This window comes from Opisthocomus hoazin, chromosome 1, assembly GCF_030867145.1.
Source record: "Opisthocomus hoazin isolate bOpiHoa1 chromosome 1, bOpiHoa1.hap1, whole genome shotgun sequence".
In the NCBI taxonomy this organism is placed as follows: domain Eukaryota; kingdom Metazoa; phylum Chordata; class Aves; order Opisthocomiformes; family Opisthocomidae; genus Opisthocomus; species Opisthocomus hoazin.
In genome coordinates, this window is record NC_134414.1 from 81,223,273 (window position 1) to 81,240,874 (window position 17,602).

The following is a 17,602-nucleotide window of genomic DNA, read 5'->3' on the forward strand; positions in this document are numbered from 1 at the left end:
AGAAAGAAGTCCCAAGGCCATCAAAAGGGACTTCAGGGCACTGGGGCGACTGGTTGAGGGATCAGGGGCGCAGGTGGTGTTTTCCTCCATCCCATCAGTGGCAGGGAACAGCACTGAAAGGGGCAGGAAAACTCACCTGGTTAACAGGTGGCTCAGGGACTGGTGCCATCAGTCAAATTTTGGCTTCTTTGATCATGGGGAGGTGTACACAGCACCGGGCCTGCTGGCGACAGGTGGAACTCAGCTATCTCAAAGGGGAAAAAGAATTCTTGGCCACGAGCTGGCGGGGCTCATTGAGAGGGCTTTAAACTAGGTTCGAAGGGGGAAGGGGATATTGCCCAGCTCACTAGGGATGAGCCTAGGCTTGGAGTGCCAAGGCCAGGGGTGAGATTGACAGCCCAGCTCAAGTGTGTTTACACCAATGCACGTAGCATGGGCAATAAACAGGAGGAGCTGGAAGCCATTATACAGCAGGACGGCTACGACTTGGTCGCCATCACAGAAACGTGGTGGGACAACTCGCATGACTGGCATGCTGTCATGGATGGCTACAGACTCTTTAGGAAAGACAGACCAACAAGGAGAGGTGGGGGAGTTGCTCTATATGTGAGGGAGCAAGTAGAATGCATTGAGCTTGGCCTGGGGGCAAATGAGGAACAAGTTGAAAGCTTGTGGGTTAGAATTAAGGGACAGGCTCACACGGGTGACATTACTGTGGGTGTGTACTACAGGCCACCTGACCAGGAGGAGGAGGTTGATGAGGCCTTCTACAGGCAGCTGCAAGCAGCCTCACAGTCACAGGCCCTGGTTCTCATGGGGGACTTCAACCACCCTGACATCAGCTGGGAAGACCATACAGCTAGGCAGGCGCAATCCAGGAGGTTCCTACAGAGCATCGATGATAACTTTCTGATGCAAGTGGTGGAGGAAGCAACAAGGAAAGGCGCGCTGCTGGACCTCGTGTTAACAAACAAGGAGGGACTGGTGGAGGATGTGAAGGTCGGAGGTAGACTCGGCTGCAGTGACCATGAAATGGTCGAGTTCAGGATCCTGCGTGAAGGAAGCACGGCGATAAGCAGGATCAAAACCTTGGACCTCAGGAGGGCTGACTTTGCCCTCTTCAAGGAGCTACTGGGAGGAATCCCGTGGGCCAGGACTCTCGAAGGCAGGGGGGTCCAAGAGTGCTGGTCGCTGTTTAAATGTCACTTCCTTCATGCTCAGGAGCAATGCATCCCCCTGAGAAAGAAATCGAGCAAAGGAGGCAGGAGACCTGCATGGTTAAACAAGGAGCTTCTAGCAGAGATCAGGCAGAAGAGAAAGGTCCATGGAATGTGGAAAGAGGGGCAGGCCACTTGGGAAGAGTACAGGAATGTGGTGAGAGCATGCAGGGATGCGATGAGGAAGGCCAAGGCCCACCTGGAATTGAAGCTGGCAAGGGATGTCAAAAACAACAAGAAGGGCTTCTTCAACTACATCAGCAGCAAAAGGAAGGCTAGGGACAATGTGGGGCCGCTGCTGAATGAGGCGGGTGTCCTGGTGACAGAGGATGCGGAGAAGGCAGAGCTACTGAATGCCTTCTTTGCTTCAGTCTTCAGTGCTAAGACTGGCCCTCAGGAATCCCAGGCCCCGGAGGTAAGAGATGAAGCCTACAGAGAGGACGACTTTCCCTTGGTCGAGGAGGACTGTGTGAGGGATCGCTTAAGCGATCTGGACGTCCACAAATCCATGGGCCCTGATGGAATGCACCCACGAGTGCTGAGGGAGCTGGTGGATGTCATTGCTGAGCCACTCTCCATCATCTTTGAGAGGTCCTGGAGGACAGGAGAAGTGCCCGAGGACTGGAGAAAGGCCAATGTCACTCCAATCTTCAAAAAGGGCAAGAAGGAGGACCCAGGGAACTACAGGCAGGTCAGCCTCACCTCCATCCCGGGAAAGGTGATGGAGCAGCTTATCCTGGAGGCCATCATGAAGCAAGTGGAAGAAAAGAAGGTTATCAGGAGTAGTCAGCATGGATTCACCAAGGGGAAATCGTGCCTGACCAATCTGATAGCTTTCTACGATGACATGACTGGCTGGGTAGACGAAGGGAGAGCCGTGGATGTTGTCTACCTCGACTTCAGCAAGGCTTTCGACACAGTCTCCCATGATGTCCTCCTAGAGAAGCTGAGGAAGTGTGGGCTGGATGAGTGGTCGGTGAAGTGGATTGAGAACTGGCTGAATGGCAGAACTCAGAGGGTTGTCATCAGCGGCGCTGAGTCTAGTTGGAGGCTGGTAACTAGTGGTGTCCCTCAGGGGTCAGTACTGGGCCCAGTCTTGTTTCACTTCTTCATCAGCGACCTGGATGAAGAGTTAGAATGTACCCTCAGCAAGTTTGCTGATGACACCAAACTGGGAGGTGTGGTAGACACACCGGAAGGCTGTGCTGCCATTCAGCATGACCTGGACAGGCTGGAAAGTTGGGCAGAGAGGAACCTGGTGAGGTTCAACAAAGGCAAATACAGGGTCCTGCACCTGGGGAGGAACAACCCCATGCATCACTACAGGCTTGGGGTGGACCTGCTGGAGAGCAGCTCTGTGGAGAGGGACCTGGGTGTCCTGGTGGATGACAGGTTAACCATGAGCCAGCAGTGTGCCCTGGCTGCCAAGAAAGCCAATGGGATCCTGGGGTGCATCAAGAAGAGTGTGGCCAGCAGGACGAGGGAGGTTCTCCTTCCCCTCTACACTGCCCTAGTGAGGCCTCACCTGGAGTACTCTGTCCAGTTTTGGGCTCCCCAGTTCAAGAGAGATGAAGAGCTACTGGAGGGAGTCCAGCGGAGGGCTATGAGGATGATGACTGGAACATCTCCCCTACGAGGAGAGGCTGAGGGAGCTGGGCTTGTTCAGCCTGAAGAAGAGAAGGCTGCGAGGGGACCTAATAAATGCTTATAAATATCTGAAGGGTGAGTGTCAGGAGGATGGGGCCAAGCTCTTTTCAGTGGTGCCCAGTGACAGGACGAGGGGCAATGGGCACAAACTGAGGCACAGGAAGTTCCGTCTGAACATGAGGAAGAACTTCTTCCCTCTGAGGGTGACGGAGCCCTGGAACAGGCTGCCCAGGGAGGTTGTGGAGTCTCCTTCTCTGGAGATATTCAAGACCCGCCTGGACAAGGTCCTGTGCAGCCTGCTGTAGGTGACCCTGCTTTGGCAGGAGGGTTGGACTAGATGACCCACAGAGGTCCCTTCCAACCCCTACCATTCTGTGATTCTGTGAAATTATACTGAGTTGAAAATAGAAATAAAATGCTGACATTAAATACAGATTTACAGACAGCTGCCCTCAGCGAACCCGTCGTACTGAAAATAGTTCTGGGCTGACTGGAGAGCCAGGCTGGAAAAAAGGGCCTGTGTGAAACAGGGGGAGGAATAGTCTGAATAGTCTGTGCTCGGCATAGAGCTTGTCAGAACAAACTCATCACTCTTTTTTCAGGGCTGTGGACTGTGACGCTGCTCCTTGCGAACAAGGAGGTTTGAAAGATACTACAGAAATGGAAACCAGAGTAGCTTTCGTGTGGTACTGATATAGTTTTTGACTGACTAAAAGGATAAGGATTTCATCAGGTAGCAGAAACATACATTTGCTGGCACACACAGGACAAAGATGTGGAGTTATTCCTCTTGGAAAAGTTTTACATCCCTACCTCTAATGCCTGCAAGTTTAACGTAATCGCAAATCCTAGTATGCGTACGTCTTCAGCGTGACTGCAACACTAAGCAAAGAAAAGGAAGCTGCAGTTGTATGGATGCTCCTAGAATTTGGGACACGCTTCTTACCCAGAGTCATCCTTCTGTACTGTGCCTTGCTTTGTGTAGGAGATAAGGAAGCTTGATAAGCTAAATTCAGACACTCCAGAGGAGTGAGACGACAGTGCAAAGTTTTCCATCTCAAACCAACGGGCCTCATTTTCTTCTTTCTCTCATTTTATTCAGTCTTCCAGTGTAGTTTTGCTGGCATAGAAATGCAGCAATGAAGTTGTGACTCTAACCCAGCGTGTGTACATGTGTAAAGAACAGACTTGACAAGAAAGAACGCCTTCTGTTCCTGCCAGCTTGTTTTGACAGACAGTAACGGAACACAGGTCTGTCTCCAGTCATCTGTAGAGCCGGTAGAGATGCATGCACCGTAAATTGTCTTTCTTATGTTTGGTGTCCCATCAGCTCCAGAGTGAGACAAGCATGACTTGCCTCCCTTGGCTGAATTCTGCTTGTATACTGCACCTCTGATTTGCACAACAGACCGTTCGAAGGTAAAATAGATAAATACATAAATAAAGGAACTGAGCATAATTTCTATAGAGTCTTTTCCATGAAAGTTCAGACAATGTTCATGTTTTATATGAAAAAACGTGAGAAGTGGCTTTTTAATTATTATTTTTAAGGAGAGGTAATTACTAGATTTGTTATTCTGATAAACTTACTTGGCAGAGTGACTTCATTTATTTAAAAGGCAAAAAAGTGAAGCTGTTAAAATACATATTTTCATTTACCTTTATGTTATTATTTGCTGGTCTGAATGTGGATTCAAAGAACACTATGTGAGCAAGCTAAACAAAATCACATCAGCTACCACTGCTCGGAGAGGTTTGACGAGGGATCATTATTAACTGCTCCGTAGCAGCCTTGCAAGAGTCGGGCAGAGCAAGTGTGAGGCCGCAGCGAGCTGACCGAGGGGAAGATCAGTGACACCAGCAGTTATCGGAAAATTTTCTGTCTTGGCTGACTATGCTAGTCAAAGATTAGCTTGTCCAAGGTTAGTTATGAAACTGTTGACTTTTTCAAATACCCAGGGTATTTTGAACAAAGCAAAATAGCAGTTAGAGCTCTGAACTGCAGAGGCCTGCCTTTGATATTTTTGTTCTGGACTTCTCTGCTTTTCTGCCTACACACACCTTGGCCATCACAGTAATACCTTCCAGCATGTAAGGAACACTGCAATAATCAAATTCTTGTGCCTATTTTTATGCATATTGCAATGAGTGTAGGTATTTCATCCTGGATGAATTATTTAGCTAGAAGTCAGCTGTGCAAGCACAAGACCAGCTTGTTTGGGGAACAGTGCGTTTGCATCGTGAGAAGTTGGTGAATCCTAGCGACGTTGCTATGACGGGAAGGAATGTTTCACCTACCACAGGGCAGCTTGGCTTTCCTAGGATAACCTCATTAACTTCAAGAGCTCAGACTCGCGTTTTTCAAGGAGCCTCTTTCTGCCATTTAAATCCTTGCCGTAGTCCAATGTGTCTGCACAGTTCATGAAGTAATTAACATTTCTGGTTTCTATTACTATAGGGAAAAGAACGTTAGTGGTTTAAAGATGGATTCTATTTCACCAGCTTATCATCAGGAACTCTCCTCTGTCTAAAAACATTATTGTATCATTTAACATTACCTGTGCTATGTTTTATTTTTGTTTTCTTGTGTACAACTGATATTTAACTAGCAGTGTTCTGAGAAAACAGCTACCGGCTTCATGTAACACTCTATCTCCTTGATCTGTTAAGATTGCTCTACACATTCAACTAGATTTGTGGGTGGTGAAGGGGGTATTCTAGATTTTTTTAATAAATTCAGATGCTTGCAAGGTGTGTAAATCAGAACTACATGTTGGCTCTGAAATTATTTTGTCATTGCTTCTTGCAGGGTACTGCTGAAGTTTTACAGGAAAATCGCAAGACTTTGAGGAGCCATTTTCCAGACACAGGGAGTGCTTTCGAAGTGGGTACCCTAGGTTTCTTTCACCAGTCTTATTTGTTTAGCTCTGTGTTCTCACAGTCCATTTTTAAGAAACCCTGTCAATTCAGTTTTCTTCAGTTCAGGTCTAAATGCTCCTTCCTCCTCTTCAACTTGGAAGGCCTGCAACAGCTCAGCGTGCCTACATGATCACTTCCCATAATTTCCTTTCTGTTTGAAGTAGAGTGGTGTTAGAAGCATACAGAAGTATTTTTGAGAAACCCCAGGAAGATTAAATAAGATTTTATTTTAAATACATGGGCTGTATAGTATGTAATGTCCCTGTAAGTTTTTTCACATGTACTTAATTTTTGTGTTACAGCCCCTCCCGGGATGAAACGGCGTGCTCAGGCTGTTAGCTTGAGGCCAGCGATCAGCCTCAGAGGAGGAGACCAGGCAGTGCCTAATAACCCTGTAACCACTGGGGCAGGGTGGTGAGTGTTTGCTGACAGCATCCCAAGTTATCTGTGTTTGTGTGCTGGAGGGGCAGTGGGTTAGATCGAATTCCCGAGCCTCTCTTAAAGTCACATGGCTGGCTTGGGCTGCATGGGTGGTTCCACCTCTCATCTCAGCGTTGCCCCAGTCTCATTCCTGTTAACACTTACATAATCTCTAGAGAAAAATAAATAGTATATCAGACTATAAAGACCACTATTTCTGAATTCTTCGTGTTTGAAAAACACATAAACAAGCTCATATTTTCAGAAAATATGTGTGTGTGTACATAATGCATAAATTAAATACACAACGTGCATATGATATATATGTGTATTGATATAAAACACATGCACACACATATAGTTTAAGATACAAACACATATTTGCCTAAGTATGAAAAAGAAGTCTTCCTTCTACTGGTACAGTGTAATGATTATTTCAAAGACAGCAGTGTAAAGTTCGGGACAATGAAGCTAAGATGCAGAGAAGAGAAGGTTTATTGGTTCAGCTGGAATCCCAGCCCTTCCAGAAAATGACTTCCAAGACTCCAAGGTCCGGAACATCTGTGGAGCCCTTAAGACTATGTTCATTATTTAAATGTCCACAAGAGGGCAGTGCATCCCATATTTTTGCTACGTACTTGCCCGCGTACTGTTTCAAGTAGCTGTAGAGAGCGGTTTAAGGACTAAAGACCACACACCACAAACCCTCGAAGTCCTAGTTTGAAGTGTAAGAATTACTTAATATAACTGAGTGTGCATGTGTGTGTGCACATACAGGGACAATCAGAGCTAATGTTAATGTCAACAGCTCTGGCAATGTCTTGAAAGAGCAGTAACTCAAAAGAGCTGCATTGAGGTTGGAGCTATAAAGAGATATCATAAACACATTAATAGGTGCTAAGATATGTTTGTAACAGCAAGCAGCAAATTTGCGTTGTTGTCAGAACAGGAATAATTCCACTCTGTGACCCAAATACCTTTACTGAATACGAAAATAAAAACTTAAATACTGTCACATTAAAGGCTTTATTTTTGTCTTCTATCTTCTCAATCTGATGATATTTATCAATTGAATAAAAGTTATCTGATGTATTTAGTCTCATTTTTGCACCCCTTTAAAGGTTTAGTTTTAGTAGCAATGTGGGGAAACACTTGCCTTGCTGAAAAAGGACGATTTAGGTGAAAGTGTACAGAGTAGTTTGCATTATTCATCAGAATGGGGTGAGCTACTGATGCATTCTGCATATACTATGGAATGCAAGGTGAAATAGGGAAAGGAAAAATCTCAGCCTGTGAACAATAATGAGGAACTGGGGAAACTCAACCATCAGTGTTGCAGTGCTGAAACCTTTTGAAGGAGAACAAGTCATCACGCCTCCATGGAGAGTTTCTAATTGAGCAGGTAGACAAACTCCTTGTAGAGGTAAGTGATGGGAACGGGCTTCCAGTCATTTAACTTACATATTTTCCCTTATTTTCTGAAGCCATGTGAGTTTGGGGAGGCGAGAAAGACCTGCAGCCTATATAAGTGTTTGCTGAAGCCCCCGAAAATATGATTTCCCAGGTCATGAGCTTACGCGGCTTTCCATCAGATGAACAAACTGCTGTTACAAGCACAAAGATGCCAAAGTCTGAAGATGGATGTCAGGAAGAAGGTGGCAACAGTCCTGGGACACCAGCATTGCTTCTGCGGTGTGGGTCCGTGGTAACACGGAAGTCCACCAACATCTGGATGTCAGAACGCAACCAACAGTCAAAGCAGCTGTCGTGTGGGTTTCAGAAATGGAGGAGGCAGTCAACATGAATGCTGAGAAGCAATGAGATGCTTAGAGCAACACTTGATATCTATTTCTGTTCAGACAAGTTGCACCTTTTGTGCCTGCCAAGCCCCCATTTCCAGAGATCCGAGTCCCTCTGTGCAGTGTTTGCTCTGTATCTAGGTAGTGGTTTATTTGTCTGTTAATCACATTCCTCTCCTTACAGCAGAGATCTGGAGATTTGCTGCTGCTTCCAGCTTTCACGCTGAAAGGTCTCCATGTTTCTAAAACGAAACTGGCTGTTTATGAAGAAAACTATTTACAGACATTCTTGAGTCGCAAATGGCCTCTTGCAGACATTAACTTTCTGCACCTTTTTCCAAACTCTTGCTTACTGTGTCTTTCCCCGCAGCTGCCACAGAGGTTACTTCTTCAGCCCCACTCCCATCTCTAGCTTGAATCTGTTTATGCCTCCCGTAAGCCTGTTGTCCTTTCTCCTTTGATGAGGCTGCTCAGGTATACAGCAAAGGAGTCAAAACTTTACGTTTCTTCAGATTCAAGGCACTCAACAAAATACTCCCCTGTTTTTCTGGTACCTCACTGTGTCCAACAACAGCAGGTAAGGGTGTGGAAAATACTGGGAAAAGTTTCAAAGGACAATTAGCCTCGGCAGCTCCCAGCAGGACAACGTGTGCAATTTACTTCCTGCACCTGAGTAACTGCAGCATGCTGGAGCCAGGCCATCTGGGCAGTGGTGCAGAGACTGGGGAAGGAGAACCGCCACTGTCCCAACACTGAAAATTTCTGCAAAAGGAAAAGAAAAAGACTGACTGCAGGACATCATCATGAGCCAAGACAGTCAAGCAGGCGGTTGAGGCGTGTATTTGCCCTAAAAGCTAGAAAGGTATTCTGTCTGACAGCTCTGAGCTTCTTTTTTTTGTAATTAAAGATGCCTGAGAGTCTCCTCATTTGAGAACATATTCCAGCTGTTTAGACTTTAAGAAAAAATGCTAGAAGTCATAAGACTTGCAACCAAGTCATGAAAGACCAGGAGTTCAGTAGGAGTCCAGACTTCAGGCAGGCAGGGTGTTTTTGTCAAATAAGAAAGAAAGCATTAAAAAAGATATTTCAGCAAAGCATTATGCTCTATTATGTGCCCCATAATTACACTTTGTAGGTTTGACAAGACTTACTTGCAAAAATTTAATCCAGAATGAAAATAATCCAAATATATCAACATGAATAGTATGATTGAAATTTTGCTTTCAGTAACTCCTTTTAAGACTATGAACTGCAACATAAATGAGGAAAGATAGTGCAAGATTCATTTCAATAATGAGTTCATCTTTTTTTCGGGGTGGATTTAATTACTAAGTACAATAACCAAGGCTTATATCCTAATTGTTTCTGTGAGAGTAATTTTATATTAGAATTTTGATTTTGGGCACTTTAGTGCATTTTTAGATACATCTAACAATTTTGCCAATAAATTGATTCTCCTAATGGACTTTTCCAGGAAAAGACACTGTCAGAATATCTTAAATCAGCTTCTCTAGAGGAACTTGTCAGGCCATTGAAAAAGACCTTGTTACACGCTCTTTCAGCAAAGGGACGCTTGAGTGTATTTGCCGGTGTATTTGTGACAATTCAGGCCAGGAAATCACAGTCTTCACTGATGCAGCTATGACAGCTGTTAAGAGTAGACTGCGCTGCTGCCTGAGCAGTTGAAAGAGAGCCAACAGCTGCGAATGGCCCTGCCCCGGAGGACAATGAGCTCTGCTGCTAGTCAGCACCAGCAGCAGCAGCAGCCTTCAAGAGAGTCAGGTGATGGAAAAAATGAGAACAGAGGTGAGAAAAGATGTTAGAAATGGAATTAATAATGATATGCTTTGAAGCAAAATAGGTTAACTGTTGCCAGCAGCCAGAGGGGTTTGTTGAAGGGCAATACATGAGTTCACTTTTACCTGAATGTGAGGGACTGCTTGATCAGGGGGGTTGGACAAGGTGACCTCCAGAGGTCTCTTCCAACATCAGCCATGCTGTGACTCTGTGGCTTGCCAACAGGGCTAAGTGGCAGAGGGCCAAGCTTGTGCCCCAGGCTCCCCCCAGGGCACTCCCAGCTCACTCCGTGACTCAGGAGTAGCCTCCTCCCAGAGAGCAGCGGGCAAACCTCCCCACTGGATCCCACCGGCAGCACCCCAGCAGGAGGGGTGGAAGAGGTCAGGCTCCAGGGCAGTTCTGGCAGGCCTTACATGGGAGCTGAGGCTGACTGGAGTGGGGCCAAGGGGCTGCCTTGCTTACAGTGTCCCGCCTCAAGCACTGGCATTTCAAGAAAGGGAAGAACAGGGCAATCACATAATGTCACTTCCCCTTGATACTCCTCCAGCCTCTGACCATCTTAAGCTTTGGGGTTTTCCTGAGCCTGTTGTGGTTTACCTATTAGGTAACCGACAATGGATTTTTTTTCAGGTGCTTTTCCAGTCTCGCTGTGGACCCATATACTAGGTGCATCCACAACATCCTTGGCAAGCTGTTTCCCAGTTATACTGTTGTCATGGTTTAACCTCAGCCAACATCTCGGCACCAGACAGCCGCTTGTTCGCTCCCCCCCTCCCTCCATTGGCATGGGGAGGAGAATGGGAAAGAGTAAAAACTCATGGGTTGAGATAAAGACAGTGTAACAGGAAAGCAAAAGAAGATATAACAATAACAATAACAAATATACAAAACCAGTGATACACAAATGCAATTGCTCACCACCTGATGAATGATACCCAGTGATGGCTGCCCCTCAGCCAGCTTCTCCCAGCTTTTTATGCTGAGCATGACGTCATCCGGAATAGAACACCCTTTTGGCCAGTTTGGGTCAGCTGTCCTGGCTGTGTCCCCTCCTAGCTCCCCGTGCACCTGGCAGCCAGGCCAGCGTGAGAAGCTGCGAAGTCCTTGACTGCCTAGCAACAGCTAGAAACACCAGGATGTTATCAACATTATTTTCGTCCCAAATGCAAAACACAGCACTAAACCAGCTACCAGAAAAAAAATTAACTGGATCCCAGCCGAGACCAGGACAACTATGTGTTATGAGAAGAGATACTAACTTGTCCTCGTTCGGAGCCTGGATCTCATTAGCTTAATATGTTATTCCCCAGTTCTTGCTTGGATGAAGGCAGTGAAACTCATCCCTACCAGCTTCTGCGTGCCACTGAGGATTTTGTAGACCTCTTTCCTACCTACCTCACATTGTTTCTTTTCCAAGCTGAAAAGTCCTTAACTAATCAACTCATAAGGTTTTAAATTCATGCCTTAGATCATCCTGCATGCCTTTCTCTTGACCTTTTCCAGTTCTTGTAGGTCCTATCTGTGATGAAGAGACCAGAAGCACATAAAGTAAACAATGTGTGGGTGAACCATGGATTTCTACAATGCTGAGCTGATGCATGGAATTATGTACTATGATTCATAGTGGCCACTGCTGAGCAACATCATTTTGTACACAAAGTGATGACTGGATTTCCCCATGTGCAACACTTCACACTTACAATGCTGAATTTCACCCTCAAACATTCGTGCTATCATGCACACCTTCAGGCAGGTGGCATATACCCTAAGCATCGCCTTAGAGAAACACCACTCCGGTGGGCAGCAGTGTAGACCTCAAGTTATTTTAAACTTTTTGAGTGGGAAAACGCAACAAAAAATTATCAAGCAACTCCAGGATGGTCTCTGGCTCTCTCATGTGTCAGTGTAGATGTAGCCAAACAGACACTGAGCCCAAAATGGAGCATCGTCAATCTAGAGAATGTTTATCAAAGCACCACCAGCCCTGACTGTCCCTGCCCAGCCCCCCCCGGGCTCCCCCCACCCTGCCCAGGGCCCACAACCCCATGTCAGCCCCCCGGGGGCCTCAGGTCCTGCCCCAGCAATGCTGCAGCAGGGCCGGCCTCCAGCTCCCCACAGCCCTGCCGTGCCCAGCCATGGGCCCACGTCCCGGCTGGGCCTCGGGCTGTCCCCATCCCCAGGGAGGTGCCCGATGCCCGGGGCTGGCGCTCCCTCGGTGCCTCCCGGCTGCCTGGCTCCTGGCTGAGGTGCGACAGGCCCTGGCTGCCAGCCCCCTTCAGAAATGCTCAAAATTCAAAAATATGTGTATTTGGTGCACCTGTTGGGCAAGGAGAAGAATTTGAAGTTAGCAAACATCTCATTCAAGTACTGCTGCTTTAAAAATTTGTGTGAAGGGGGTATGCCAATGCCAGCTTCCAAGATAGATATATATATATATAAAAGAAGAGATATGCAAAGAAAAAAAATCAATCTTCAAAATGCTTGGGAAAAATAAGAGACTTAAAATGATACAGAAATCTGAAAAAAGCACAGTAACAATGGGAAATAGATTTATTTTATTTCATGGCTTGTTTTCCCTGCCCTCTTCTAAGCTTGGAATTTTCTTATACGTGGCAGGTGCAAACAAAGCAAAGAATCTTAAGTCGTCCTTTTTATTTTTTTTCTTTTTATTATTATTATACTTACAAAAAAATCCAAGCACATTCATAGATTAAATTGCTAAACAATAATTAAAAACAAAACCACAAAGAAACAAAACCAAAAACCAAACAGAGGCCTATACATTTGTGTCTTCTCAGTAATATTACATTAACCACAGAGGCAATCAAGTAAGCATGTCGCCCATGGCCTATATTCCCCAAACCAAAGGCAATATGGACATGAACTTCTCAATAACCTCTCAAATGGCAATTTATATTTATGTGTATATTTATATACATGTATATATATGTTTGTCAACTCACACCCACTGACCACGGTGGGTAGAAGTCCTGCTACCTTATGGTGCCCCAGAAGGACATGTTTCCAGTGTCAAACAACAGTATGTTGGGCCACTTTAATGATTTTTTTCTCCTCTTCTCTAAAAAAAACTCTCCAAAATTTCACAGTATGCACCATTGGGCTCAAAAGATTGCAGTCATTGCATTCATTTTTGTATTCCTTTCTCGAGTAAGAATCTTGCTGACCCAAATGGGAATTTTGCCTAATCTGAGCTAACTAGAGGCTAGTTAGTAAAATGGCACAAATGGTACCTGAGTGAGGCATCCTTCCTGCTCCTTTTTAGACAACGTCAGAAGAGGGGTGAAGGGCTATGAAGAGCTGTGAGAGACTGGAGAGAAGAACATTTTTGATCAGTTGTGAGCATCTTTTCTCTCTTGCAAAAGGAACAATTCAGTATTTTTCAAAGTATAGCAGTTGATGTTCAAAGTGCGAAGTTTCTGCCCTTTTGGCTCTATTTGGTGTCAGTTACAGTTCAGGTGTGTTGCAGCACATTTTAGGAGGCATTAAGCACTTGAGGGTCAGGTTCAAGGTAAAACAGAGTGAAAATCTGCTTTAGAGCTAGGACAAGTAATGGTTTTCATTGTAAAAATACTTGCATGTTAAAAAGAAAAAGGAGAGAGATTTCAATAGAACCTCCAAAAAAGTTTCTGCCACAGCAAAATGCTGAAAAAGGTTTTGGTAGTGAGAAAGCAGCAATTCTGTGAAAGTGGATGGTGAAGGGACTTGAACAGCAATGTGAAACCGTGCACTGCTAAACTGTTATGCAGGTTTGCAAAACCTAAGTAAACTAGCTGAATTTCTGCCTGGTGGATGTGGGAAAGCTTAGGAAGAGCCATCTCTCTTTCTTTGGAGGTCCTGTTGCAAGCAGGCATTTTGGAGCATGTGCTTGAGCTGGTGCAGGAGCTCAGAGCTCTGGACTCACCCAGGGACATACTCAGGGTACTCCTCTCCTTCAGCACATGCGAGGTCATCTAAAGTAATAAGCCCACCTCACTGCATGTATGCACCCAGCACAGAGGCTGGCAGTTCACGGCAGCTTCCGGGAAACCTGATGGGAAGGTTTGGATGGGTTACGTATCACTAAGGTTGGCCTTGAGGGCAGATCTATTGAGACTAGCACCGTTAAATGCCATAAAACACTTCAGATGGTTTTTAAAAGGTAGTACGAGGTCCACTCACATTTATCCTACTCCAACAACTGGTGATACCTTAGCAGAATGTAGGACTTACAAATATCTCATAGCTGATTTTGTGGTTATCCTGCCTCTGTTGTGCAGAAATTCGTGGTGATTGATGGTGGAAAATTGTGTTTTAATCATGTCATGCACAAAGAAAAAACACGGATTGTAATGGATTGTAATGACCTTGGGTGTTGTGTTTTACTTAGGCACAGGAGGTCAGAAATTAGTAAAGGTCTGCTCAGGGCAGACCTAGCCTGTGGCGTCTGAACCGGGTATCCACGATGTTGAAGACAACCTCCTACGCAGCGTTGGATGGAGTTGCAGCGCAGCAAAAGGGCACTGGATGACTTTGTCTCACTTGTGAGGGGAAACTTGTCTGGCTCTGTCAGGTGGTTTTTGACTCCTCCTGTCAGTGAGAGCCAAAGGTAGGTAAAAAGCTGAAAATACTACAGGAAAAGCTTTGCCTTTTTCTGTCACCAGTACATATTCTGTGAGAGTTGTCTTTCCAAGCACACAGGCAGTTGTTGAGATGTTAGAAGAATTAAAACATGACACAGTATATGCAAACAAGCTGGAGAAGGATATTTCAGAGAGGAGTCCCAAGCACAGGACTGTACAATCAACCTGCTGTAACCTGTTTCCAGGGTACTTGGTACATCTCCCATTTTCAAGCCCTGCTTTCATTTTTTCTTTTTCTTTCTGTTTGCCTGCTTGAAAGAAGTAAGTTTCTGACATCTGACCATAGGGACAGGTTTTCAGCTAGTTTCTGCTGGCACAGAATCACTCCAGTCTGTGGCTGAATTCTCATATATCGAGCTGAAAATCTTGTTAATAATCCACACCATCGCCATAAGGAAGATAAACTCACTGTCCGTGAACTACATAAAGCTAAATTCTCTGCTGAGGGGGATGATGGTTCTGCGTGTAGCCTATAGTGAGTTGGTGAATATGACTTGTTGATACCAGCCACATATGAGCAGCAGCATTATTATTGTAGTAGGTCAATGTGAGAGAATCAGTTTTCTTAAATCAGCTGCTCTTCACTGTCCTGAGAAATTAATAACTTCAAGAAATGAAAATATAATCCACTCAGCAGCTGAAGTAGTCTCAGTCATTGTTATTTCTAGCTTTCTTTTCATTGTATGAGATATTTTGCTATATAAAATTGAAATAAATAATGATTCAACCTAACCTTTTCATAGGTTAGTGTGGTTTAGTTCTCACAAACAGTTGGGCAAGTGTTGCGGTGAATTCACAGTGGCTATGCATTGTACATTAATGGTAAAATGACAAGCTATTTTTACTCAATCTTTTATAGAAATACAACAAGCCGGAAAGCAATACATAAAAAAAAAAACCTGAACAAAAAAAACCCCAGCACATTGCTTAGAAAAATAACTCCCTTACCCCAAATCCAACTTCAGTGTATGCTCTAATTGATATACAGTAATATTTCACATTCGCTGAGAATCTCAAGCCTTTGGTTAAACACTGAGATCATACAACCTGAAAGTAATTTTTGTTCTAAACTTGTCCTTTAGTTTCATGCAGCAGGACTAGTTCCAGGCCAAACCCTAAATATGAATGTTGGGTTTGCTTCAGTGGCTTCTTGAATAAGCTCAGTTTCTTTAACGCTTCCATTTCTGACCAGAAAACACTGAAGTAGGATGTGCAATATGAGTATGGCTTGACTTCTGTCATTGGAGCAGGTATTTTGAGGGCAGCCATTCAAAAAGAAATGTTTTCTGTGTCTGCTCCTGGATGTCACAGGTGCCTTTCTTCTGGGGATGTCTAAGGCTAAAAAACACTTTCTTGCCTTTGCAAATAGACCTTTACTCCCTCTAACCCATCCACAGGTCCGCTTGACATCGACCTGGCTGACATGGTCCTGCCAGAGAATAAGCTTTCCCTCCTAGTTTCCAAACTGTCGCTGAGCAGTACCTTAGGGCGAAAGACTTGCATGAATTTCTGGTAAAATTCTTTGGATGCGAAATAATAAATGAAGGGATCTATGCAGTTGTTTAGGCAACTGAGGCACAAGGTGAGCTTGTAGGCAGGGTACAAACTACTGTGGTAAAATAGGCGGCTGATCATATGCGCAAGTAGGATAAAGTTATTGGGGGCAAAGCAAGTGATGAATACCAGAAGGACTATCATCGCCAGGTATATGGATCTAGTCTTCTGCCTGTTACCATATCTGTTTGATGTCTGAATAAGCTTCCGAATGGTGCCAATATAGCATCCGACTGTTACAACGAAAGGGATCAGAAAGAGCACGACAAATAGCGTGAGGAGAAAGGCTACCCAGGCTCCGAAGTTGGGCAGCATATCCCATTTCAGGACATCAAAACAGGTTATAATCCCCAATTCTTTCACTTCATAGGTCAGATCTGTGCTTTCCAGCGGGTAGAAGGCTAGTAGCAAGAAAATCCACATACCCAGGCAGGCAGCCAGGGCATATCTTTTCCTTCTCCACTTGATCAACTTCATGGGATATACCACACCCATGTACCGCTCGATGCTGATACAGGTCATGGTCAGTATGGAAGAATACATGTTGGCGTAGAACATCACAGTCACGAGGCTGCAAAGAGTCTTGCCAAAGATCCAGTGATTGCTTTGGATGTGATAAGAAATCTGGAAGGGAAAGCAGCTGGCCAGCATGAGATCTGTGATGCTTAGGTTGATCATGAAGATGACAGAAGGTGTTTTGGGTTTGATATGCAAGCAGAGCACCCAAAGCGAGAACAAGTTGCCAGGGATACTGATCAGAGCCACCAGTGTATACACAACAGGGAGGGTGATGGAGATAGCTTTATTCTGGAGCATTGCCAGCGTTTCAACGTCCAGGTGGGATCCGTTTTTAACCATTATTCACGAGAAGGTTCTTGATCTCTGTAAGCGAGCTGGATCGTATCATGAACACTTGGCTTCAGAACCTGGAGGACAAATGTCAAGAGAGAAAAGCAATATGTCAAAACAGAAATTAATAACATAATTGTTCTATTAATCAAACTAAGAAAAAGCCGTATGGATCTTGGCAGATTATCTCTGACTGAACTTAATCCATTAAATTTATCTCCTGATAACTCTCTCCTCCCTCAGAATCATGGTAATGCTTTACTAGTCTTACTTCTTCCTCGCTTTCAACAGCTACTTTTTCCCTGCTGAATAGCTTTCTGATACTTTTTACAGTTTATACATTATCACACCTCTTATGTTATTGTGCCATAAAGAAAATCATGTGTCACAAATTGAAATTAAACTGATGTCTGCATGAGAACACTACGCCATAGGATCTCCATCAGCTAAATCTGTCCTGTCTACTTTGGATGTCAAGATCTTTCTTCTTGTAATACACAATATTTTCTGACTTGTGGTTTGTTTATTTTTGGTCCAAATAAACAGCGATCCATTCCAAGTAAATGCTAGATTTTTTTATTTTTTTTTTTTTCAGTTGGGGAAAGGAGAACATGCAATCAATTATTCTTGGTATACTTATGATATAAACAGCATATAAGGAAAACCCCATGTATAATCGAGAACCAGGAACAAATTACAGTTGCTTGGACCGGTTTACAGGCTGAAGGGACTAGGCTAAAGAAGTAACAAACCCTCTTCT

General features: G+C 44.7%; 1 protein-coding gene across 4 annotated transcripts in view; it reads right to left on the minus strand.

The window, feature by feature from the left end:
- Nucleotides 1-12,528: 12,528 nt before the first annotated feature.
- The window catches only part of P2RY8 (P2Y receptor family member 8), a 58,344-nt gene continuing 53,270 nt past the window's right edge, over nt 12,529-17,602 (minus strand). For all 4 annotated transcript variants that reach the window (XM_075427649.1, XM_009931162.2, XM_075427632.1 and 1 more), the window contains one exon: nt 12,529-16,919. In XM_075427649.1, the coding sequence (XP_075283764.1) occupies nt 15,778-16,851 (1,074 nt within the window). In that variant the 5' untranslated portion in view covers nt 16,852-16,919 and the 3' untranslated portion in view covers nt 12,529-15,777. The remainder of the gene's footprint in view (nt 16,920-17,602) is intronic.